Raw genomic sequence first — 26,340 nt, 5'->3', positions numbered from 1 at the left:
AGCCGCTTTGCGATGTGGACACCCTTTTCAGCCTTCCCGTTCGATTGTGGATGCAGAGGGCTGGATGTCACATGAGTGAAACCATATGCTGCGGCAAAGGACGACCATTCACGGCTGGCAAAACAAGGTCCATTGTCTGACATGACAGTCCTTGGAATGCCATGGCGAGCAAACGTTTCCTTGCAGGCCCCAATGACTGCGGACGACGTCAGATCATGGAGAGGCATGACTTCCGGGTAGTTTGAGAAGTAGTCTATAATAACAATGTAATCTCTGCCGAGCGCGTGAAATAGGTCAACACCCACCTTCGCCCAGGGGGACGTCACCATCTCGTGTGGTAGAAGTGTTTCCGGAGGTTGCGCCGGCTGAAACCTCTGACAGGTTGTGCAGTTGAGCACCATGTTGGCTATGTCTTCATTAATACCCGGCCAATATACCGCCGCCCGGGCCCTTCGTCTGCATTTTTCGACACCCAAGTGGCCTTCGTGTAGTTGACGAAGAATCATCTGGCGCACACTGTGTGGAATGACGATCCTATGCGATTTCATAAGGACCCCGTCTATATTGGTGAGATCATCTCGCACATTATAAAACTGGGGGCACTGCCCTTTTAGCCACCCTTCCGTCATGTGGCGCATCACTCGCTGCAGCAGAGGGTCAGTCGCCGTCTCTGCGCGTATGTGGGCCAGACAAGGATCATCAGCTGGCATATTTGCTGCTGTCAGAGTCACGTGTGCCTCAATTTGACGCACGAACCCCTCCGCATCTGGTGGTGTGCTCACTGCTCGGGAAAGAGTGTCCGCCACTATGAGTTCCTTCCCCGGAGTGTAGATCAGTTCAAAATCGTACCTCCTGAGTTTGAGTAAGATGCGCTGGAGGCGAGGAGTCATGTCGTTCAGGTCTTTGTTAATGATGTTGACCAGGGGGCGGTGGTCAGTTTCGACCGTGAATCGTGGCAGGCCATACACATAGTCGTGGAACTTGTCCAGTCCAGTTAACAAGCCCAGGCATTCTTTTTCGATTTGCGCGTAGCGCTGTTCGGTAGGGGTCATGGCTCGTGAGGCATACGCAACCGGGGCCCATGATGACGTGCTGTCTTTTTGCAGGAGTACCGCTCCAATACCAGATTGGCTGGCGTCTGTTGAGATCTTTGTAGGGCGAGTCGCGTCAAAGAAGGCCAGCACTGGTGCCGTGACCAGTTTGTGCTTGAGCTCCTCCCATTCCTGCTGATGCGACTGGTGCCAGTTGAATTCCGTCGATTTTTTTACGAGATGGCGCATGTTTGTTGTATGAGAAGCCAGGTTGGGAATGAACTTCCCAAGGAAGTTGACCATGCCCAGGAATCTTAAGACAGCCTTCTTGTCAGCCGGTCGTGGCATGGCTGTGATGGCGCTAACCTTGTCTGCATCGGGACGGACCCCGGACCTTGAGATGTGGTCCCCGAGGAATTTCAGCTCCGTCTGGCCGAAAGCACACTTCGCACGGTTGAGACGCAGGCCATTTTGCCGTATGCGGGTGAAGACACGTCGAAGACGATGCATGTGTTCCTGCGGAGTGGTGGACCAAATGATGATATCGTCCACATATACACGTACCCCTTCGATGCCTTCCATCATCTGCTCCATAATGCGGTGGAATACTTCAGATGCCGAAATGATGCCGAATGGCATCCGGTTGTAGCAGAATCTGCCAAAAGGGGTGTTGAATGTGCATAGTCTTCGGCTGGCCGGGTCCAGTTGGATCTGCCAGAATCCTTTGGACGCATCCAATTTAGTGAATATGTTGGCTCGCGCCATCTCGCTGGTGAGGTCTTCTCGTTTCGGGATGGGATAGTGTTCCCGCATGATGTTGTTGTTCAGATCTTTTGGATCTATACATATACGGAGCTCGCCAGAGGGCTTCTTTACACAGACCATGGAGCTGACCCATGGCGTGGGCTCCGTGACCTTGGATAGGACCCCTTGGTCCTGAAGAATCTGCAGTTGTGCCTTGAGGCGGTCTTTGAGAGGCGCAGGAACCCTGCGAGGTGCGTGAACGACAGGGATGGCGTCCGGTCTGAGTCGAATCTTGTACGTGTGTGGCAATGTCCCCATGCCTTCAAAAACCTCCTGGTTGTGAGCGAGGAGGGAATGGAGATTCGCGTGGAACTCAGCATCCGGGAAGTCGGATATCTCATCTGGAGAGAGAGACATGATGCGCTGTACCAGGTGAAGGACCTTACACGCTTGTGCGCCCAGTAACGAGTCCTTTGATGAGCCCACAACTTCGAAGGGGAGTGTGGCCGTGTACCTCTTGTGAGTCACCTGTAGCTGGCAAGATCCTACGGACGGGATAACGTTCCCGTTATAGTCAACCATCTTAAGCCGGGATGGTGTGATGAGTGGTTTGACCTTCATGGCCTGGACTGCAGAGTAAGCAATCAGGTTGGCGGATGCGCCGGTGTCCAGACGGAAGGCGACGCGCGATCGGTTGACCGTCAGGGTGGCACACCACTCATCGTCTGGATTGATGGCATTGACCTTGTTGACATCAATGACGGCAACTCTGAAGTCATCCTGGTCATCTGCATCACTTAACTGGAAGTCTTGATGCGTGGGCTGGACGGTCCTGACTCGTGTGCGAGGTTGTCGAGGATGCGCCGGATCCATGGGTTGAGCCGCACGACAGCGGGCTGCGTAGTGGCCTATCATGGCACATCTGTTGCACTGTTGGTATTTTGCAGGACATTGCCCTTTTAAGTGTAGACCTCCACACTTGCTGCACGTCATGACGTCACGGCGTTCGTTGCGCCACTGCGCATGCGCAGTGCGATCTTGCGGTGGGCGCGCCTGCGCAGTGCGTCCCTCGTTGTGGCCGTTATTCTTGGCGCGCACCTGCGCGGGAGACCGCGAAAAGCGCGGGAAGCGGCCGCTGTCGTCCGGGCCGTGGGGCGGGAAGAAATCGACGGCCTGGATGCGTTCAACGTCGTGGGCGGCCTGGCTTGCCGATTCGACGGCTGGGGACCCCCTCCGTGCCAACTCGGACGCCTGAAATCGGGCAAAACGGCAGGCAGCATTCTCATGGAGGACACAGGCTTCCACAGCAGACGCTAAGGTGAGGCTCTTTATTTTAAGAAGCTGCTGGCGTAGGCCACTAGAGGCAACGCCAAAAACAATCTGGTCCCTGATCATGGACTCTGTGGTGGTGCCGTAACCGCAGGACTGCGCTAGAATCCGGAGGTGCGTCAAAAAGGGTTGAAAAAGCTCCTCCTTACCTTGCAGGCGTTGCTGAAAGATGTATCTTTCGAAAGTTTCGTTTACTTCAGTTTGAAAGTGCTGGTCCATTTTGAGGATGACCGTGTCATATTTGGCCTGGTTTTCGCCTTCCTCGAACACCAGTGAATTAAAGACATCATTTGGGTGGGGGCCTGCGTAGAAGAGGAGCATTGCAATCTTCGAATCATCCGAGACATTCTGTTTTTCGGTGGCACGGATGTACAGGTCAAATCGCTGCCTGTAGAGCTTCCAGTTGGTGCCTAGGTTCCCCGTGACTTGCATCGGCTGCGGTTTGCCGGTGTGGTCCATGTCCAGAATGGCAGGTTGGTAGGCAGGTATCGATCCACTCCTGTACCATGTGGTGTTGGGTGTTCTAACACACAGAAGAGCCAACACAGTTGCATATGGTACAACGCTTGTTTATTTAAACTCACTATTTACAACTTGGTCTTTGCACTCTGCACGTGGGGGGCTCCCTGCTTGTGGTGTTTCAACAGCTCTTTCATGCTTCCTTCTCCCCAGACCTACCGACCTCCAGGTGTCGTGCTCGTGCTTTTTATGTGGTTGGTGTTCTTGTCTGTGATTGGTTGTGGTGTTGTGTACTCTGATTTGCCTGTTAGTGTGTCCATCATGATGTGTGTGTTTGAATATCATGACACAGTGGTTGCGGGTGGCAGTGATCGGGCAAACCTTCTATTACAGCTGGTGTCGGACATTTCATCTCCCCACCTCGTAGGCAGAGCAGCTAAATTATAAATAAATGACCAGGCCATGCCTTACGGTGGGGGTCAGCTTATATTCAGGTGAAGGTAGCACCCACCGAGTGATAGTCTTGACAACACAGCACCAGAACTATATTAATTGGCTCTGCCAAGCCTAATAAATGGAGGCTACATAATATTGTACTTTTCCCTTCCACTTTTACCCAGCCACTGCTCCGGGTAAAAATTATAATCTTCACAGGTAAGACATTGGAAAAGAGACCAAATAACAGGAAAGACTTTGAAGTGAGATTCATGGCTTGGCATTTAAAGATGATTTTATGACATTACGCAGAAAATGTTTAGGATAAGTTATAAGGTCTCATGTAATAATTTTCCAAAGTATACTGTGACATTGGTCGCACGTAACATAATTGCTGCCAACGCTTGAAATGGAAATAACTAATGAAGAGATAATCTTGGAAGAAATGATTCTGCCACTATAGGTGAAACTGGAGAACACTACTGACATTAAACAGTCTTGTGGCGCAGTGGGCTGTGTGCCTGCCCCAGAGCTTTAAGGTCAAGGAAGGTGTATTCATAACATGGCTACGGTTTGATTGTCAACCTGCAAATGCCTCCAACGCCCACCAGTGGCAGCCGATAAGAGCAGGAGAGATTCTTGGTCAACCATGTGATGGAAAGAAAGTTGCATCCTCCATCATCACTGTCCATAGCTCCAGACTACAATGCATGTTGCCACAGCAATGAGTGATCTGTAACACACCAACACACCAGGGATCTGTATTGGCAGCGTGCATATGTGAAACACTTACTAACCGCAAGATTAATTTTATCCAGGATAGTCTGTGCTGGGTACCTTAATGATTGATTTAGATAAATGACATAGATGCCTATGTGGGGGGGGGGGGGTGGGGGGGGGGGGGTGGGGGTAGGGTCAGTAAGTTTGCGGATGACTCAAAGATTGGCTGGGTGGTTAACAGTGAGGTTGAGTGTCTTGGGTTACAGGAAGATATAGAAGGGATGGTCAAATGGGCAGAAAAGTGGCTGGTGGAATTTAACCCTGAAAAGTACGAGGTGATACACTTTGGAAGGAATAATGTGACAAGAAAGTATTCAATGTATGGCATGATACTGGGAAGTTCCGAGGAACAAAGGGACCTTGGCATGTTTGTCCCTAGATCTCTGAAGGCAGAAGGGCAGGTTAATAGGGTGGTGAAAAGGGCATATGGGACACTTGCCTTTATCAATTGAGGCATAGATTACAATAGCAGGGAGGTCTGGAGTTGTATAGAACTTTGGTGAGGCCACAGCTGGAGTACTGTGTGCAATTCTGGTCACCACATTATAGGAAGGATGTGATTGCACTGGAGGGGGTGCAGAGGCAGTTCACCAGGATTTGCCTGAAGGGAACATTGAAGTTATGAAGAAAGGTTGGATAGGCTTGGGCTGTTTTCACTGGAGCAGAGAAGATTGAGGGGCGACCTGATCGAGGTGTATAAGGTTATGAGGGACACGGACAGGGTGGCTAGGGAGCAGCTGTTCCCTTAGTTGAAGGGTCAGTTACGAGGGGACACAAGTTCAAGGCGAGAGGCAGGAGATTCATGGGGGATTTGAGGAAAAACAATTTTACCCAGAGGCTGGTGACGGTCTGGAATGCATTGCCTGGAAGGGGGAGTGGTAGAGGCGGGATGCCTCACATCTTTTAAAAAGTACCTGGATGAGCACTTGGCACGTCACAACATTCAAGGGTATGGACCACGTGCTGGCAAATGGGATTCGGTCGGCAGGTCAGATGTTCTTCATGTGTCTGTGCAGACTCGATGGGCCGAAGGGCCTCTTCTGTGCTGTATTGTTCTGTGATTCTGTCTCACTGCACAGAGGTCTCTTAAAGGGGAAAATCCAATATTGGCCTCTTGGACTTTGTATGTGGGAGTTTAAATGGTGATCCACCTTCTATCTCGCAATGGCAGTAAGCACTTTTGGTTGTTGACACATTTGAGCTACAGAATGGACTTGAATATGATTTTGCACGTTGTATAAAACTGTTTTATAAGAAATTGTCCGAACATTGTAAAGAAGGATTTTATAATAAGCCGGCTTTGAAATTAAGATGAAAAGAAAGAACAAATGAAATTAGTTCGAATCATTAAAGGGAGATAGGATTGTGACAGTAGCACCACAATATTTCAATATTACAGTCAATTAACGTTAAATATATTGTTTTATGACTTCAGGGGCAGGATTCTCCGACCCCCCGCCGGGTCGGAGAATCGCCGGAGGCTGGAGTGAATCCCGCCCCCGCCGGTTGTCGAATTCTCCGGCACGGGATATTCGGTGGGGGTGGGAATCGCGCCGCACCGGTTGGCAGGCCCCCCACCCCCGGCGATTCTCCGGCCCGCGATGGGCCGAAGTCCCCCTGCTGGAATGCCTGTCCCGCCGGCGATAATCAAGCCACCTTTTGAACGGCGGGACAAGGTGGCGCGGGCGGGCTCCGGGGTCATGGGGGGGCGCGGGGCGATCTGGCCCCGGGGGGTGCCCCCACGGTGGCCTGGCCCGTGATCGGGGCCCAACGATCCGCGGGCGGGCCTGTGCCGTGGGGGCACTCTTTTCCTTCCGCCTTCGCCATGGTCTCCACTATGGCGGAAGCGGAAGAGACCCCCTCCACTGCGCATGCGCGGGGATGCCGTGAGCGGCCGCTGACGCTCCCGCGCATGCGCCGCATGGCAAAGTCATTTCCGCGCCAGCTGGCGGGGCACCAAAGGCCTTTCCCACCAGCTGGCGGGGCGGAAATCAATTCGGCGCGGGCCTAGCCCCTCAAGGTGAGGGCTCGGCCCCTCAAGATGCGGAGAATTCCGCACCTTTGGGGCGGCGCGATGCCGGACTGATTCGCGCCGTTCTTGCCGCCAGTCGGCGGACATCGCGCCGATTGCGGAGAATCCTCCCCTGGTTCTCAATGAGGAGCTTTGCCCACATGCCAGAAACGTGGGGACATGCTGCAGATGGATATATGTGCTCAAATATCTCCCAAGATTCCGCTGGGGATACCAAATTAGAAAATAGCCCCTTAATAATACTCAAAGATGTAAAAGAAACCAGCAGGTTCTGGTACTTCCATTGCTTACACTGTCATTTGTGTCATTGCATCTACTGGTAAATTAGTATGCCTAATGTAGGGCAGCACGGTAGCATAGTGGTTAGTGCAATTGCTTCACAGCTCCAGGGTCCCAGGTTCAATTCCCGGCTGGGTCACTGTCTGTGCGGAGTCTGCACGTTCTCCCCGTGTGTGCGTGGGTTTCCTCCGGGTGCTCCGGTTTCCTCCCATAGTCCAAAGATGTGCAGGTTAGGTGGATTGGCCGTGCTAAATTGCCCTTAGTGTCCAAGATTGCCCTTAGTGTTGGTTGAGTGGGGTTGGTGGGTTATGGGAATAGGGTGGTGTGGGCTTGGGTGGGGTGCTCTTTCCAAGAGCTGGTGCAGACTCGATGGGCCGAATGCCTCCTTCTGCACTGTAAATTCTATGAAATAATGTCAAAGTTAACGGGCGAAATTCTCCGGAAACGGCGCGATGTCCGCCGACTGGCGCCCAAAACGGCGCAAATCAGTCGGGCATCGCGCCGCCCCAAAGATGCGGAATGCTCCCCATCTTTGGGGGCCGAGCCCCAACCTTACGGTCGGCGCCGGACGAATTTCCGCCACGCCAGCTGGCGGAAAAGGCCAGGTGCCCCGCCAGCTGGCGCGGAAATGACATCTCCGGGCGGCGCATGCGCGGGAGCGTCAGCGGCCGCTGACGGCATTCCCGCGCATGCGCAGTGGAGACAGTCTCTTCCGCCTCCGCCATGGTGGAGACCGTGGCGAAGGCGGAAGGGAAAGAGTGCCCCCACGGCACAGGCCTAATGCGGATCGGTGGGCCCCGATCGCGGGCCAGGCCACCGTGGGGGCACCCCCCGGGGCCAGATCGCCCCGCGCCCCCCCCCCAGGACCCCGGAGCCCACCCGCGCCGCCTTGTCCCGCCGGTAAGGTAGGTGGTTTAATTTACGCCGGCGGGACCGGCATTTTAGCGGCGGGACTTCGGCCCATCCGGGCCGGAGAATCGCGGGGGGTGGCCCGCCAACCGGCGCGGCGTGATTCCCGCCCCCGCCGAATATCCGGTGGTGGAGAATTCGGCAATTGGCGGGGGCGGGATTCACGCCAGGCCCCGGCGATTCTCCGACCCGGCGGGGGGGGGTCGGAGAATCTCGCCCAACATTCCAGATTTGATGCTGATCGGTGCTGAGTTATCTCTCAACTTAGTCAGCAGTCGGAGTCTTCTGGTGTCCTGAGCGAGGGAGCTGGGGCACATGGGTTTGGTTTAGATTGCAACACAACTCAAATGGAAAGTGTGAGTATTTGGGAAGACAAGGATGGAGTTCATTCCAGATTGCAACACTCACTACACAGCCTCACACATTAAGAATGCTGACATCTCGCTGAGGACCCGGGTTCGAATCCCGGTCCTGGGTCACTGTCCGTGTGGAGTTTGCACACTCTCCCCATGCCTGCGTGGGTTTCACCCCCACAACCCAAAGATATGCAGGTTAGGCGGATTGGTCACGCTAAAATGCCCCTTAATTGGAAAATAAAAAAATAATTGGGTACTCTAAAATTTTAAAAATAGAATGCTGACATCTAGACTCAGTCCTTGCAATGATTAAAATGAACCATTATCCTTGTTAGCACCTTCAGAACAGGAGGGGTGAACTGGGAACAGCAACAACAAAGTCCGCCTTCTTGGTCATTTGCTTTTTACAAATGAAATAACCTGGCAGCAGTTTCAGACTATCAATCCTGCTATTGTTTCCTCATTATGGTAGAGAATCATTCAATCCAGAAACACTGCTGATGAAATAAAATAAGTAAATGCCACAGTGCCAACAGCTGGTGCGGTCTGTTAGTGCCCTGCACCAGTCATGGCAGAAATTAGATTTAGAGCCTCATCGTTTAAGCTAAGTTCAACCCTTTCTTCAAAAGCAAAGCATGGAGTGAACACAAAGCAATCTCCAAAGGCATAGAAGAGAAGATAAAATAACTCATCCAAACCACTGGACTACAACCTTTCCATAAGTCATTTAACTGTGGAAAAAAATCAATTTCAAATCAGGAAAGTGGCAACTTGTCTCTCAGAACGAGTGTGAATATCACCATACCAGACAATGCTATCACCACCAGAGATATTTAAGCTGTTATGTTAAAAAGCCAGGACAGTTTGAAAACAAGCATCACATCAACAGTGGTAACTTAACTGTTATAAGTTAAACGCATGTTCACTGCTGTGGTTGTCGACCCATTGGTATAGCTTTAGCCACAAGCATGATTACAGTGGAGCCTGCTCATTTTTTTGGAGGGAAAAAAAAGTGAAGCATTATGAATTGGCAGTTTGGTTTCAAAAAACCCAAATAATGACTGGATCTTCAGTTCAGTCTGCAAGAATCAAAAATAATTGTGTTCATCGTTTTAAAAGGGGGCATCTCCACACCTTATGGACAGGTTATGGTTCAGGTGTGGTCAGACACAGGTGTCAATTCCCTTCTTTTGTCTGCCCACACCGAGCCATTGTTTGTTTTCCTCAATCATGTCACAGTAATTTTGGAATATTTTTGTTTTCCTACAACTTGAACTAGAGTCATTAATGTCTTCTCTAGCTCCCTTGTTCCCCATCCCAACCTGCACTGTAAAAAAAAACTGCAATTCTTCAGCAAACTCCAACATGCCTTTGGTCACATGAAAGAGGCAGTTACCGTACCTCTTGAAAAGCATTGGACGTATAATTAAGGTAAAGTAATAAGCGGGCTCCACTCTACAGGCAGAACGATTACAGCAACGGTCAAAGCTTGATAAAGCAGGAGTGTTAGGCCATTTCGCTTGACGCTACAGACAACCCCCTCTCACCTCTGCAGCCTACATGCAGTAACCGCACCCATTCGATTGAGACCAGGTATGGAAAGTTGGTGGGTGATGAATGGAACAGAAGCATGGAAGAATACAACATGTGTGAACAGATGAACCACTCAGAATTAAAAGACATGCAATGACCTGTTATCTCAAGCAATTACAACCCTGGCTGCCAACCAGAAGGTGGCGAGATCAAGCCACAGAGCGTTCCGTGATGTACATGTGCATTCCTCAGTCAGACAGGCCAAGACCAATAAATGTCCATGCTAAAAGCATTCTAGTTACATCACCAGCATCAGAGGAGAAGCAGAAAAAGATTCTTGACACCGTTCACCTCACCCCATTTCACTGAGGACCCCTACACATAGATCATGGAAAGACACTGAGAGCAACCTGTGAAGAAAATCTGTAACCAGAGATCTGTGGAAATCCCTACAGGAGAAGGACAATGGATGAATGATCCAGAATATTTAACCCACCACCATCTGGCTGACACATTGTGATGGATGGCCCAGATCGGTCTGCTATTCCACATGAAGGATGATACCTAGTTTTGGAATGACCTGAGTATTCAATGTTTCACCGAGCCCTCAAATGAAAGATGATGCACGTTGAAAGTCTGTCAGCCCAATTGTGGTTCTCTCTTAGCTTCCATGATAGTTAACATTAGAACAAAGGCGGGCGACTCAGTGGCACAGTGGTTAGCACTGCTGCCTCGCGGCGCTGAGGACCCGGGTTCGATCCCGGCTCCAGCTCACTGTCCGCATGGAGTTTGCACGTTCTTCCCGTGTCTGAGTGGGTCTCACCCCCACAACCCAAAACGATGTGCAGGGTAGGTGAATTGGCCACGTTAAATTGCCCCATAAATGGAAAAAAATAATTGGGTACTCAAAGTTTATTTTTTTTAAATTAGAACATAAGGCTGTATGAAATAGGTGCATACAGATTCCCAACTCTCTGAGAGAAGAAATTCCTCCTCACCTCCGTTTTAAATGGGTGACCCCTTATTCTAAAAACTATGCCCCCCAGTTTTGGCATCTAGTGGTTGATTAATCAGGCAGCTACATGGAATGCAATGCATTGGTCACCATCTCCCAACCGCCATCCGATGCAAAGCAATACTGAGATCAAAATGGATGGAGTAAATTGTCACTCTTCCCCCAGCTGAAGAGCTAATTACTCTGGGGAGGAGTCCAGGAAAGAAAGCAGTGGAAGAAACTGAAAACAAAACAAAAAAGCAGAAAAACTTTAACTCTGAAATTTAGTGCACTGAGATATGAGACAAATTCTCCTTGGGCTGTGCATCCTAAGGTGACGCCAAGCCAATGGAACACAAACTGGAGTTGAGCTGCAAAGTTCTACTTTCATGGAGCTCACCAACAACCCCTGGTGGTAGAAATTAAAGCTGCAGTAATATAAACCATAAGATATAGGAGCAGAATTAGGCCATTCGGCCCATCGGGTCTACTCAATTCAATCATGGCTAATACGTTTTTCATTCCCATTCTCCTGCCTTCTCCCCATGACTCCTGATCACCTTCTTTTTTTAGTTTTCCATCTGTCATTTTTGTTCGATTTATTAATGCTTTTTGTTCTAATCAAAAGAGTATAAATTGTTTCAGAATCATTCATTATGAACCATATATTGATTCAGCCTAAACCATATATATTCATTCATCATGAACCAAACATTCATTCATCATGAACCATGTGTTGAGCATGTAAATTCTGTTTGTAAATAGCCTGAACTTTAATCCTAATACAACTCTGGGTGCTGTAATTATACAAGTTTAATCTCCATGCATTCCACCTGCTGGTTATTCCAGTCAACTGGGACTTGTAAAAGGTTTAATTTCTCAGACAACTGTTCGTGGAAGCCAAGCCCGATTAATCTGGTTGACGTCAGCCAGTTATTCTGTGACTTACCTGGTAGTCCGAGCTCACCGGGCCTTCCCAGTTCTCCTGGCAAACCTGTTAGGACATCTGGTCCACCATGGCCTCGGGCTCCTGGCAAGCCTGGAGAACCAGGGTAGCCTGGATTTCCTCTTTCACCTTTTTGACTTCCAAATCCTGGTCTACCGGTAACACCTGGGAGAAAATAGATTTGTTTCTTCTTTAAAAGGAATCTCATTAAGTAAGACTTTTTCAAAGCGTGAACTCTATTCTTTAAGAAAAAAATTAACTTGCCACACAAAATTTCGGGCGAGATTCTCCGATCCTGCAGCTATGTCCGAAGGATCGGTCTGGTCTTACATCCAGAAAGTCGGTGCCACCCCCGCACCGATCCTCCGTCCGGTGGGGGGCTAGCAGCCGCGCAGTGTAAAGCCCTCACCTTTACCTGCAGATACGGCCGCAGAATGGCCGGGTCCGTGGCCGCACATGCGCGCAGCAGCGGCCGCGCCGTGCAACATGGCACGGCCGTGCATGGATCCGGCCTGCCAAAAACTGACCCCCTGTAACCAGCCTTGCCACCCCTGGACCACCCCCCACCAGTACCCCCAGGCCCCGATGGAGGCCCCCATGCCAGTGGAATGGCTCCCCCCCCCCCCCCCCCCCCCCCCCCGACTGTGGCAGCGCTGGACTCAGTCCGCAGCCGCCAGATGAGAACCCGAACCCTGTGAGCACACGTGCCCCATGCCGTCGGGGACCCGGGCCATCGGTGGCAGAGCATCGGGGGAAGGCCTCAGGCGACGCAGGCCGTCCATACGGCGTACTCCCCGAGTATGCCATTTTTGAGGGGGCGGAGCATCACAAAAACAGCACCGCCCCTAATTCCGGAGTAAATGGGGATTGTTTGGCCGATCGCGATTTTGGCGTCGGCAATCGGAGAATCCCGCCCTTCATTTCAAAAAGTGTGCAATTCAAGAAATGATACAAATGGGCAGCGATACTTCAGTGTAGTGTTATTGTCACTGATCCAAGGTATTGCTCTGGGGGCCTGTGTTCGAATCCCATCACAGCAGAGGGATGGATTTTGTTTTTAAATTGGAATTAAAATGCTAGTGTTGACTGCGGTAAAAAAACATCTGGCTCATTACTGTTCGGAAATCCGTGTCCTTACATACATATGACTCCACACCTAAACAACGAGGTTGACTCTGAAGTGGTTTGAATAAACTGCGTAGTTCATGGTAATAAATGGTGTTCCAGCCAGTGATGTCCACATCCCATGAATTGTGCTGCCAATCTGTAGGAGCCCCTGAAGGTTCATTGTAAAGTGTTACGTCCCTTCTATTCAATCATACCTTCACATCAAGGTCAGAGGATCACTGCTGGGGATTTCAGTTGACCTAAGCTCACTCCAAGACCTCCCTTCCTGGCCACCTATCCCAAGGCAAATTTGAGGGGGTCACTTCCGGGCCAATTAAAGAGGACGGGGGGGGGGGAGCGAGAGAGAGTTGGTCAACTGGTGAGCTGTCTCTGGATGCTGATTGGGCTCCACAGATCCCTGTAATTATGGAAGTTTTTGGTTGGGCCTTGGGTTCAGGCTCGTGGCTCGTGCTTCTGGCCTGTCACCTTCGTCAGGCGCAAAAATAAGCCTAAATCAATGTGTAACCCATTGTGAGTTAATCGTACAAGGTTTCAGAGATCTGCAAGGAAGTTGCAGCGAAGTGGAAGCTTCATGAGACAAAATTGGTTTTAATTGTGAAGCCACAGCAGCAAAATAAACACATCTCGAACTTTACCTTTAGGTCCTGGATAGCCAGATTCTCCTGGGGTTCCTTTCAATCCCGGTTTTCCTGGTTGACCTGGTTGGCCTGGAACACCTGGTTCTGCACCATACACATCACCTGGGAATCCTTTTTGACCTGGAAATCCTGGAACACCCATTTTCCCTGGAGAGCCTTCATTTCCATCGAGCCCTGGAAGACCTGGTAGTCCCTGATCACCACGTGGTCCGTGAAACCCTGTAAGATTTCATAACAAGACATCAAACTTGTAAGGAACGAATGAGAATTGCAATGGTGGTGGTGTGCAACCAATCACTCAGGGGTCTGGGTTGCTGTGGCGACATGAGCTTTTGCATGCACCTCGTAGTCAGGAGCCTTTGGATAGCAATGGTGGAAGCGCCACGTTTCTTTCCATCACATGACTGAATATCTCCCGTTTTTACCCCCTATCCTTGGACCTGCTTTGCAAGGATCTGCAGGTTGATAATCAACCTGTTTGGCTGTGTTACGAACACACCTTCCTTGGCCATCGAGTCGTGAGGTGGGACTTGAATCTGGAGCTTAAGGCTCAGAGGCAGGGCCTCTACCCATTGTGCCACAAGAGTGTGTTGGAATACTCTCCATTCGTCTTGCTCCAACAACACTCAAGAATTTTGACACTATCCACGACAAAGCAATTGTGTGATTGACACTCCTTCCGCAAACATTCACTCCCTCCACCACCGATGCACAGTAGCAGCAGTGTGTACCATCTACAAGATGCACTGCAGGAATTCACCAACCCTCTTTAGGCAGCACCTGCCAAACCCACGGCCACTACCATCCAGAAGGACAAGGGCAGCCGGTGCACCCCGACCTGGAGGTTCCCCTCCAAGTCACTCACCATGTTGACTTGGAAATATATCACCGTTCCTCCATTGTCACTGTGTCAAAATCTTGGAACAGCCTCCCTAACAGCGCTGTGGGTGTACTTACACCACAGGGACTGCAGTGGTTCAAGAAGGTAGCTCACCACCACCTTCTGAAGGGAATTTAGGGATAGGCAATAAATGCTGGCCTGGCCAGCGTGCCCACATTCCGTCAATGAATTTAAAAACTAGATCCCATTGTTGGCCTCAATTCTGCTCAGGAAGCCGGAAATAACCATTGCATGATATCAGTTGTGATCTCTCTGGGGACATCAAGTTAAGAAGCCATCCCCCTGAGCCGCATCCAATTAAAAATGGCTTGTGCACAATGGAAACAGGCGGTCCAATTGGAGAGTCTGTAGCGATATCCATTCAACAGTCTCAACGGGAGAGGTAGGCGCTACTGGAGCAGGCAGGAGACTATGAGAGTAACACAAGTGGAAAATCTCTCTGCACCATTGTGAAAAATTAAAAATTACACATGGCTAAAGTTATCATGTCATCATAATCGAGGTGCAACCCCTCCACAGATTAGCCTGTGGCTCTGGCTCTGGCTCCCAGCGGATCTATCTGGGGTGAGTGAGAGGAAGCATTGATGAAGGCCCTGATCTGCCACTGGAAAGCCATTTTCCAGTTAAATGCGGCTCCAGTCACAGCGTGGGATCCATCCACCGTTAGGGAGGTCCCACTGGTGCTATCATCCTTGCCCCAGACCTCCCATCAATGGGCCCTAATGGGTTACCCACCGCTGGGTGGGCAACTGCTACCAGATTGACTCATCTTCTGACAAGGTCACTCTGAGCCAAGAATGCATCAGCTGGCCAAACCAATATGTTATTTTACAACTTTGCTCCTGATCTCACCTCCTAACCTGCCTCACTGGGACCGAGGAAAATTGCAACCAATAAATCCAAATAAACCATCAACAGTAAAAGCCTCCTGCCAGTCTCAACTGGTAAATCAGCAGCAGACTAGCTGTAAAAAATAAATTCTATCAGGGCTTAGAATCCTGAAAGCTTCACTGCAGAATTCCAACACACTCCAAAACGGCAATTAAGCGAAATATTAAACTGTCTTCCATTAGAACAAGGTTCAGAAATATCTAGAATATAAATCTTTCACCCTGACAACTGGTTTTCCCATCAGCAAGAGTTTTGCATAGTTCAATAGCGATCAACATCCCAGGTCTGGAGGCATAGGACACTTTGAACGCTTCTAATACCAGCTTGGGTATTTAGCAGGACTCAGCCTGAAAAGGATGCTACTGCAACTGGATTATAAGGCATTACTTCCAGTTGTTCCTACAGCTGACATCCAGTCAGTAGTTGGCTTCCTACTGGGTTTTGACTCCATTAGAGACTGGCAGCAACGCCAGAGCTATCTGATCAGTGAGGAGGGAGATGTAACTTCGCTCTCATGCACAAACCTTCCCTTTTCAAATCATTGACCGCTGTTATTTATGACCCCAATGCAGTTCTTTGCGAGGCATTGCAGAATCTCGTTTAGCACCATTAACAAACTGATGGTGAGAAACAGGTCAGGATATTCCTTTGCAGTGGCATATGCCCACCCAACTACCGTTTCTGGTGACAGGTTTGGTTTGACACGTGGCCAACACAAGATGGCCACCGACAGTACTTCTGCAAATGCACAGAATCCAATGTGACTCACAAGAGATGCAAATCCACCCTCATAAACGATGACAGCTTATTTTTGACAGTCTTAAAATTTTAATAATGAATCTTACTCCATTGCCCAAGTATCACCAAAATAATTAACACCACAAAAAAAATAACTCAATCAGGTGGACGTCATCACTAGGAACCCACCATTTCCCAGTCTCTGCCTCTCCTGCTTACTCTTTCTCTCGCCAGCCATTTCTTTCGATATTTCATCTCTTAATAAATGTTTAAAAGGACACCAGTGTGATGTGTCACTGGGAGTCGAGGGTGAGATGGGCGGGCAGAATGGGTCCCACTTGACACTTGCTCTTTCCAGACCTGTCTGTGAGGTTTGGGGTGAGCTCTGGGATGGAGGTGATTGATAAAAGTGTTAACTTGATGCTGCCGGTGCTGTAATATTTATAATTCCAGGGCCAGTGATGGCCATACATGTCCCCTTGGCGCATTGCCCCCTATAAAGATAGCAGCCACACATACACCTGTGCATGTGTGGCATTGGCAGCAAATGCAGCCTAGTTTGAATCATTTTGAACAGGTCCAAATCACTTCACCTCCCATGTGTGGGAGCTGCAGAAAATGGTTGCTGCTGAAAATCCCAACACGTTAAGCACATTGACAAGGTTTCCATCCAGTTCCCTCCATTTTGACCCACAACTGATGGAGGACAGGATATTGGACATGTCTCTTTTTCCAAGTCCCTGCTGAGTTACTTTAAAGTTGCTGTTGTTTGTTTTGGGTCAGGACTTTCCGGTCTCCCTGTGGCGGGGTTGCCCCGTGGCAGATGCGACGTCCCATTCAAATGTCCAGACAATTCAGGCCTTGCTGTCTCGAAATGCCGAATGGTTATGGCATGACTACCATTTGGTATACAGGTGTGACTAGCACTTGCTGATACTGGGGTGACAATGGCGTCACTCCATACTTTCCATCGTATTCACATGTCTGACCCACCTTTTCACCCCACCTGCCCAAACGACGGCAGAGAAACCAGGAGCAAATTCCCACCTGCAAACTCGGACACGTAATCAATGCCCAGGGAGTTCTCAATCTTTTGCAAGTTCTGGTTAAGTACTTACCTGGGCGGCCGGATTCTCCCAATACGCCTGGAGCTCCAGGAGGTCCTTTCGGTCCATCAAATCCGGGTCGTCCTGAACTGCCTGGAAAACCTGGTCCACCCTTTGAACCTATGAGGTATTGGAGAATGAAGAATGAGTTAAAAATTCAAATTGGAAAACATTTTTTGTCTTGATTCCTTCCCCGCTAACTGGCACAGAAGAAGAAATACAGATATACTCGAGGTGCCACTTTTAAACTTGCGCACATTCCCTCACACCTCTCTTTTCCACATTGCTTGATCGTCACTTGCTAATACCACACGGCAGTAGATGTTGGTACTCTCCCTCAAAGCAGGAAAGCAGTCTATGGTCATCTGGGACAATGGTGGCTGCAGTAGTTAGCTGCTGAAGTTGCTTTACCCATTCTGACCAGCAATATCTCAGCAGAATGTGTAGGAACAGACTACCATTACATTTTTTTTAGAATAAAGGTCATTAAGTCTACTGAGCTCATTTCATTCCCAAGAAAGCATACGCTCAATCACATTGCCAAAGTCAGCATTTAAGAATCCTGTGACATGCAACGTAACTAGATATATCCCCAGTAAGTGAAAACAATGGTCAGCATCCAGACATTCTTGTTGTCAACTGAATAACAAACAATTATTTGGGACTTCCGGGTGCGGCGATGACCAGCTGAGTCGCACGTTTCGGCAGCTCCCGGTGAAACGGACTTTTGGGCTCTTGATAGGAGCACGGGGGGAAGCCGAGGTCGGCCAGAGTTTGCTGACTTCTGGGAGCAACATGGGGGGAGTAATTACGCTAGCGGGGGATCTAGCGGGGGGGGGGGGGGGGGGTGGGAGGGGGGAATTACTGGGTTGCTGCTGCTGGGGAGAGGGGGGAGCTGGTATGGGAGGGGATGGGCGGGTGGGCACCGCCTGGGGGAGATACAGCTGCGTGGGAACCGGGTGAGGAGCTGGAAAAAGGGGATGGCTAATCGACAAGGGGGGGGGGGGTAAGAAGCCCCCCAACCCGGCTGATCACGTGGAATGTGAGAGGGCTGAACGGGCCGATAAAGAGGGCACGGGTACTCGCACACCTTAAGAAACTTAAGGCAGATGTGGTTATGTTACAGGAAACGCACCTGAAACTGATAGACCAGGTTAGGCTACGCAAAGGATGGGTGGGGCAGGTGTTCCATTCGGGGCTAGATGCGAAAAACAGGGGGTGGCTATATTAGTGGGGAAGCGGGTAATGTTCGAGGCAAAGACTATAGTGGCGGATAACGGGGGCAGATACGTGATGGTGAGTGGCAAACTACAGGGGGAGACGGTGGTTTTGGTAAACGTATATGCCCCGAACTGGGATGATGCCAATTTTATGAGGCGGATGCTAGGACGCATTCCGGACCTAGAGATGGGAAAGCTGATAATGGGGGGAGATTTTAATACGGTGTTGGAACCAGGGCTGGATAGGTCGAAGTCCAGGACTGGAAGGAGGCCGGCAGCAGCCAAGGTACTTAAAGATTTTATGGAGCAGATGGGAGGTGTAGACCCGTGGAGATTTAGCAGACCTAGGAGTAAGGAGTTCTCATTTTTCTCATATGTCCATAAAGTCTACTCACGAATAGACTTTTTTGTGCTGGTTGATCCCGAAGCTGAGGGGAACGGAGTATACGGCTATAGCCATTTCGGATCACGCTCCACACTGGGTAGACTTGGAGATAGGGGAGGAAACAGGAGGGCGCCCACCCTGGAGAATGGACATGGGACTAATGGCAGATGAGGGGGTGTGTCTAAGGGTGAGGGGGTGCATTGAAAAGTACTTGGAACTCAATGATAATGGGGAGGTCCAGGTGGGAGTGGTCTGGGAGGCGTTGAAGGCGGTGGTTAGAGGGGAGCTGATATCAATAAGGGCACATAAAGGGAAGCAGGAGAGTAAGGAACGGGAGCGGTTGCTGCAAGAACTTTTGAGGGTGGACAGACAATATGCGGAAGCACCGGAGGAGGGACTGTACAGGGAAAGGCAAAGGCTACATGTAGAATTTGACTTGCTGACTACGGGCACTGCAGAGGCACAATGGAGGAAGGCACAGGGTGTACAGTACGAATATGGGGAGAAGGCGAGCAGGTTGCTGGCACACCAATTGAGGAAAAGGGGAGCAGCGAGGGAAATAGGGGGAGTGAGGGATGAGGAAGGAGAGATGGAGCGGGGAGCGGAGAGAGTGAATGGGGTGTTCAAGACATTTTATAAAAAATTATATGAAGCTCAACCCCCGGATGGGAGGGAGAGAATGATGGGCTTCTTGGATCGGCTGGAATTTCCCAAGGTGGAAGAGCAGGAAAGGGTGGGACTGGGAGCACAGATCGAGGTAGAAGGAATTAGGAGCAGGCAGGCGGGAAAGGCCCCAGGACCGGATGGATTCCCAGTCGAATTCTATAGAAAATATGTGGACTTGCTCGCCCCGGTATTGACGAGGACCTTTAATGAGGCAAAGGAAAGGGGACAACTGCCCCCGACTATGTCTGAAGCAACGATATCGCTTCTCTTAAAGAAGGAAAAGGACCCGCTACAATGCGGGTCCTATAGACCTATTTCCCTCCTAAATGTAGATGCCAAGATCCTGGCCAAGGTAATGGCAATGAGAATAGAGGAATGTGTCCCATGTTAGATGGGTGCAGCTGTTGTATAGGGCTCCGATGGCGAGCGTGGTCACGAATGGACGGGGATCTGCATATTTTCGGCTCCATAGAGGGACAAGGCAGGGATGCCCTCTGTCCCCATTATTGTTTGCACTGGCGATTGAGCCCCTGGCGATAGCGTTGAGGGGTTCCAAGAAGTGGAGGGGAGTACTTAGAGGAGGAGAAGAACACCGGATATCTTTGTATGCGGACGATTTGCTACTATACGTGGCAGACCCGGCGGAGGGGATGCCAGAAATAATGCGGATACTTGGTGAGTTTGGGGATTTTTCAGGGTATAAATTGAACATGGGGAAAAGTGAGTTGTTTGTGGTGCATCCAGGGGAGCAGAGTAGAAAAATAGAGGACCTACCGTTGAGGAAGGTAACAAGGGACTTTCGTTACCTGGGGATCCAGATAGCCAAGAATTGGGGCACATTGCATAGGTTAAATTTAACGCGGTTGGTGGAACAAATGGAGGAGGATTTCAAGAGATGGGATATGGTATCCCTGTCACTGGCAGGAAGGGTGCAGGCGGTTAAGATGGTGGTCCTCCCGAGATTCCTCTTTGTGTTTCAGTGCCTCCCGGTGGTGATCACGAAGGCTTTTTTTAAAAGGATCGAAAAGAGCATCATGGGTTTTGTGTGGGCCGGGAAGACCCCGAGAGTGAGGAAGGGATTCTTACAGCGTAGCAGGGATAGGGGGGGCTGGCACTACCGAGCCTAAGTGAGTATTATTGGGCCGCTAATATTTCAATGGTGAGTAAGTGGATGGGAGAGGAGGAGGGAGCAGCGTGGAAGAGATTAGAGAGGGCGTCCTGTAGGGGGACTAGCCTACAGGCTATGGTGACAGCCCCATTGCCGTTCTCACCGAGGAACTACACCACAAGCCCGGTGGTGGTGGCTACACTGAAGATTTGGGGACAGTGGAGACGGCATAGGGGAAAGACTGGAGCCTTGGGGGGGTCCCCGATAAGAAACAACCATAGTTTGCCCCGGAGGGAATGGATGGGGGATATGGAATGTGGCAAAGAGCAGGAATAACGCAACTGAAAGATCTGTTTGTGGATGGGAAGTTCGCGAGTCTGGGAGCGCTGACCGAGAAATATGGGTTGCCCAAGGGAATGCATTCAGGTATATGCAACTGAGGGCTTTTGCGAGGCAACAGGTGAGGGAATTCCCGCAGCTCCCGACACAAGAGGCGCAGGACAGAGTGATCTCAAAGACATGGGTGGGGGGATGGTAAGGTGTCAGATATATATAGGGAAATGAGGGACGAAGGGGAGACTATGGTAGATGAACTAAATGGGAAACGAGAAGAAGAGCTGGGGGAGGAGATCGAGGAGGGGCTGTGGGCAGATGCCCTAAGCAGGGTAAACTCGTTGTCCTCGTGTGCCAGGCTAAGCCTGATTCAGTTTAAGGTATTACACAGGGCGCATAAGACTGGAGCACGGCTCAGTAAATTTTTGGGGGTGGAGGATAGGTGTGCGAGGTGCTCGAGAAGCCCAGCGAATCATACCCATATGTTTTTGGTCATGCCCGGCACTACAGGGGTTTTGTATGGGGGTGACAAAGGTGCTTTCAAAAGTAGTGGGGGTCCGGGTCGAACCAAGCTGGGGGTTGGCTATATTTGGGGTTGCACAAGAGCCGGGAGTGCAGGAGGCGAGAGAGGCCGATGTTTTGGCCTTTGCGTCCCTAGTAGCCCGGCGCAGGATATTGTTAATGTGGAAAGAAGCCAAGCCCCCGGGGGTGGAGACCTGGATAAATGACATGGCAGGGTTTATAAAGCTAGAGCGGATTAAGTTCGTTCTAAGGGGGTCGGCTCAAGGGTTCACCAGGCAGGTGGCAACCGTTCGTCGAATACCTCGCAGAAAGATAGATGGAATGGAAAAAAGAAGGCAGCAGCAGCAGCCCAGGGTCGGGGGGGGGGGGGGGGGGGAGGAACCAGAAGGACTCTCAGGGTTGTTAATATATACTGTATAATATGTATAGGTCGTTGCGACAGATAATTATATATTGGACTGTTAAAATTTATTTTTGGAGAGTGTTACTTGTGATAAGGCAGTTGCCAATTAGGGTTAGTTTTCATTTTTGTTATTTATTATTTATTCATTTTTTGTTTATAAAATAGGTCATTGTTATTTGTGTTGTTATAATATTGTGTAAAGGATGCACAATGTACTGTGTTGGTTGACCAAAAATTTTCAATAAAATATTTATTAAAAAAAACAAAAAACAATTATTTAATTTGAGTTCTGAAGAGTCATATTCGACTCAAAATGTTGGGCGCGATCTACCGGCCACGTTATGCCACAAATGGGGACCAGACAGAACAGCACTCAAGGGATTAGAGGTCCCCAGGTGCTTGCCCTCTAGGAAGGGTGGCACCCTGGCACTGCTGGTGCCACCTGGGCACCTTGACAGTGTCAGCCTGCCCAGGCTGTCAGCTGGCAGGGGCATTGCCAGGCTGCTGGTGCCAAGCTGGCATGTTTCCTGTGCTGCAGATCGGGCCCAGGGCTATCCTGTGCTGGTGTGGGGAGTTGTGGGAGGGGGGCTGAGGACCCTCTTACAGGTGTTTGGAATTTGAGGTTTGCCATTTTTAAAATGGCGTCACAATGTCCTTCTGCACTGAGGAGTTCCAGCGAGCGGAGCTCCTCAGTGCAGGAAATGAGACTATGTGCGGCCTGGTCAGGACGTTCCCCGCTGAGGCCCCATATCTACCCAAAGGGGAGTTCAATAGTGTGGCGTTTCTCAGCGTGGTGTTTAGCCATCCAGCTAAACACGCTCGCTACTGCCCAAAAAGCCCGGTGTCGACAAACTAAAACATTGCCTCGTCCACAGCCATGGCAATTCCGTTTTCAGTTCTCCGTACAGGTTTTAGGTTCCAGCAGATATCTCTGTCTCGTTGCAGTAAAGTTGCCACAGTTAGCAATGACGGGTACCGCCCTGGGAAACCTTTCAGCTGAGCTGTACAACGCATGCACAGTTCTGCGCAGTGAACTTACCTGGGAGTCCTGGTACTCCGGGTTGCCCCAACGGGCCTCTGCTGCCTGAGACCACACAGGGCAGAACAATTCCTGCAAAATCGCACAGGAAAAGAACTTCAGGAATATTACCACTCAAAATAATCTCAAAGCCGGCACACGTGTGCACAAAGAACAGACATATATACAAAGACTTACGCATGCACGTATGCATGCAGGCACATGCATACATAAACGTGAGCAGGCCCACACTGATACATTAGCAGTGTATTAACATACTCTAAATTATTTTCCATAGTGAAGTAACACTGTGCTCATGGCTGATTCATGACTGTGAAAACCATTTGCACACAGTGATTGCAGTAGCTACAGAAAGTGGTATATATCACAGTGACACTGTGCAGAGTGGCTGAATGAAGACAAACCATGATAAAATCTGGATGACTAATGCACTGATTTACACACCATCTGAAAAGTCCTCAATGGGAACAAAAATCTAGTTAATCTCTCATTTTGTTTTTGGCGAAGGTGAGGGCAATGGGAGGATATTGTGCCCTATGCTTGGATACGTAGTAAAACACAATTTTAGAGTCATAGATTCTGCTATTATTTTAATAATTTCTATGTCTATATTTGGAATAGAAACTGTCTGTTGTCATGTTGCAATTACGCAGTTAGGTAGGTAGCATTTCCATTGACAGGTGTGTGTAAATACAGTGGGACAAATTTACCGTGGCGATTTCCATGATCAATACTGACATGGAAATGTATAATAAGTTGACAAAGTGTGGGCAGATGTCAGATGTTAAGCTACAGATACAGCTTATCCCATTTATCTTCTTCAAAAATGTTATTCTAGTCTTCATCCTTTTTTGGAGTCCAAAGATATGCAGGTTAGGTGGATTGGCCATACTAAATTGCCCCTTTGTGACCAGGCATTTTGCGGTTTAAGTGGGATTATGGGGTTGCAGGGATAGGAGCCTGGTTCGGGTGCTCTTTCCGAGGTTTGGCATGGACTTGATAGGCCGAATGGCCTCCTTCTGCACTGTAGGGATTCTATGATTTAAAAGTTTGGGAAGGGAAACTTCCTACAGAAGTGACTTGCTATATATTGCTGAGCCTCCCCTAATGGTTAAGTAAACCAGCAGGTATAATATTCAGCCATGTTGAATGGAAAGGACCTTGCCTTATGCTGTGAGCTGACCTCAATTATGCAGTAACATTAAGTCACTATGACCACGGTCAGCATTGCAACTGCCCTCAATGACCCTGGCTAGGGTGAGATGGCTGGGAAAGAATAATCTCCCAAGCGCTGAGCAACCAAGTAAGCTGATCACAGATCTGATTATTTCTGATTTTGCAGAGTGACTCCCCCCCCGCACTGCAAGTGGAGGCTGCCATCATGATGGAGGCAGCTTCCATGTGGCAGGCTAGAGGGTGGGGTGGGGATATTAAGTCCACTTCAGGGAAGATTACACAGCAGGTCAACACCGCTAAGTGTGAGCTTGGTGGTAATGGGATGTTAATTATGCTGCAAAGATACACAGGTGAAGGGTATTGCTTAATTAAGTGCTTAGAGTACTTGTAAAGAAAGACTGCTGGGACACTGGGTTAGTAGGTAAGAAGCAGACATATGTAATGCTGCACTCTATGAATAAACCTATTATCAAGAAAATAATTAATGTCTAGTTTTATATTTCACCAAGTGGCTTGGGATTGATAATAACACTCGGGACTCCTATTTCATCCCAACATCAAGATCCCGAAGCCTGCTGGGATCTCAATACTGAGAATGGCCAGTTCTAGTAGCTCATGATATGTACACATTCATGGAGCAATCGCCCAAAATTTCCATGTGAGATAAGAAGGCTGCAAAAGCCCATGGGATACATGGTAACTAGAGGTTTAGGCACTCCCGCGGTCTCTGCTTGGAGGATTGGAATTGGAATGGTCTATGCTCAGACAGGGAAAATTGCTGCTCGGGCAAAGCACTGGGGATGGGGGATCAGGCTACATAACACCCATAGACAGTATCCCAAACCTGGGGCGAAATTCTCCGGTATCGGTGCGATGTCCGCCGACTGGCGCCCAAAACAGCGCAAATCAGTCGGGCATCGTGCCGCCCCAAACATGCGGAATGCTCCGCATCTTGGGGGGCCGAGCCCCAACCTTAAGGGGCTAGGCCCGCGCCGGACGAATTTCCACCCCGCCAGCTGGGGGAAAAGGCCTTTGGTGCGCCGCCAGCTGGCACGGAAATGATATCTCCGGGCGGCGCATGCGCGGGAGCGTTAGCGGCCGCTGACGGCATTCCCGCGCATGCACAGTGGAGGGAGTCTCTTCCGCCTCCGCCATGGTGGAGACCGTGGCGAAGGCGGAAGGAAAAGAGTGCCCCCACGGCACAGGCCCGCCCGCGGATCGGTGGGCCCCGATCGCGGGCCAGGCCACAGTGGGGGGCACGCCCCGGGGCCAGATCGCCCCGCGCACCCCCAGGACCTCGGAGCCCGCCCGCACCTCCTTGTCCCGGCCGGTAAGGTAGGTGGTTTAATCTACGCCGGCGGGACAGGCATTTTAGCACCGGGACTTCAGCCATCCGGGCCGGAGAATCACGGGGGGGGGGAGCCAACCGGCGCGGCGCGATTCCCGCCCCCGCCGAATATCCGGTGCCGGCGAATTCGGCAACCGGCGGGGGCGGGATTCACGCCAGCCCCTGGCGAATCTCCGACCCGGCGGAGGGTCGGAGAATCTCACCCCTGATTCAGCATCTTCAGGATAGGGCAGACAGAAATTGGAGGGCAAGGAAAAATAATTTTGAAGAAGAGAATGGTTGGTCGAGCAGGAGGTTGATCCACTTGAAATCGATTGTTTATATTTTTCCACTAATGACAAAGTCACCCATTTCATGACAGGCCAGTAATAATGCAAATGAAATTAATTTGTAGATTGACGCTTTCATCCATTTATCCAGATGGAACATAGTAATTTAGTAGTCTCTAGAACAGTGTGCACTGACAGCATGCATGAAAGAAGATAGTAAAATAGTCTTGGTGCAGTTATTTTCCATTTAAAAAGAGTTACTACTGCAGTGTACAGCTGTAACATGCAAATTATGGTACTGAAGTCTTTTGGCAATGATGTAAGGATTGGGGGCTCCTGCCATCATCGCCATGGTAACCTTTTTTGAGGATTGTGGCCTCTCACCTCCCTCTGTGTGAAGATTGCTTTCGTCACCGTTTTCCCCACAACAACAGCCACCTGTAGTGTCCATGCAAAGGACGTGAAATCAGTCAAGAGGCGCATGAACACAGTGGAAACGTGAGTGCTTTCTCTCTTTTAAGTGGCATCTTCTGACAGGAATAAACCGGTCATCCGCTCACCTCAGAATCTCTTTACCAATTATTGCCACTAACAAAAACATACAGTCACTTTATATTCTTTACACTGAACTACGTCAGATTT

At 50.0% G+C, this 26,340-nt stretch overlaps 1 protein-coding gene across 2 annotated transcripts in view; it reads right to left on the bottom strand.

Moving 5' to 3' along the window:
* Window positions 1–26,340, bottom strand: part of LOC140406654 (uncharacterized) — a 98,712-nt gene that overhangs the window by 23,986 nt on the left and 48,386 nt on the right. The window contains exons 14-18 of one of the 2 annotated variants that reach the window (XM_072494657.1): window positions 26,083–26,136; window positions 22,906–22,977; window positions 17,242–17,349; window positions 13,591–13,812; window positions 11,831–11,992 (exon numbers count right to left, since the gene is read on the bottom strand). In XM_072494657.1, coding sequence (XP_072350758.1) covers window positions 11,831–11,992; window positions 13,591–13,812; window positions 17,242–17,349; window positions 22,906–22,977; window positions 26,083–26,136 — 618 coding nt within the window. The remainder of the gene's footprint in view (window positions 1–11,830; window positions 11,993–13,590; window positions 13,813–17,241; window positions 17,350–22,905; window positions 22,978–26,082; window positions 26,137–26,340) is intronic. The other variant, XM_072494658.1, reaches the window with a different exon arrangement.

Source organism: Scyliorhinus torazame, unplaced genomic scaffold, assembly GCF_047496885.1.
Source record: "Scyliorhinus torazame isolate Kashiwa2021f unplaced genomic scaffold, sScyTor2.1 scaffold_770, whole genome shotgun sequence".
In the NCBI taxonomy this organism is placed as follows: Eukaryota; Metazoa; Chordata; class Chondrichthyes; order Carcharhiniformes; family Scyliorhinidae; genus Scyliorhinus; species Scyliorhinus torazame.
This window is presented reverse-complemented; position numbering and strand designations above follow the sequence as displayed.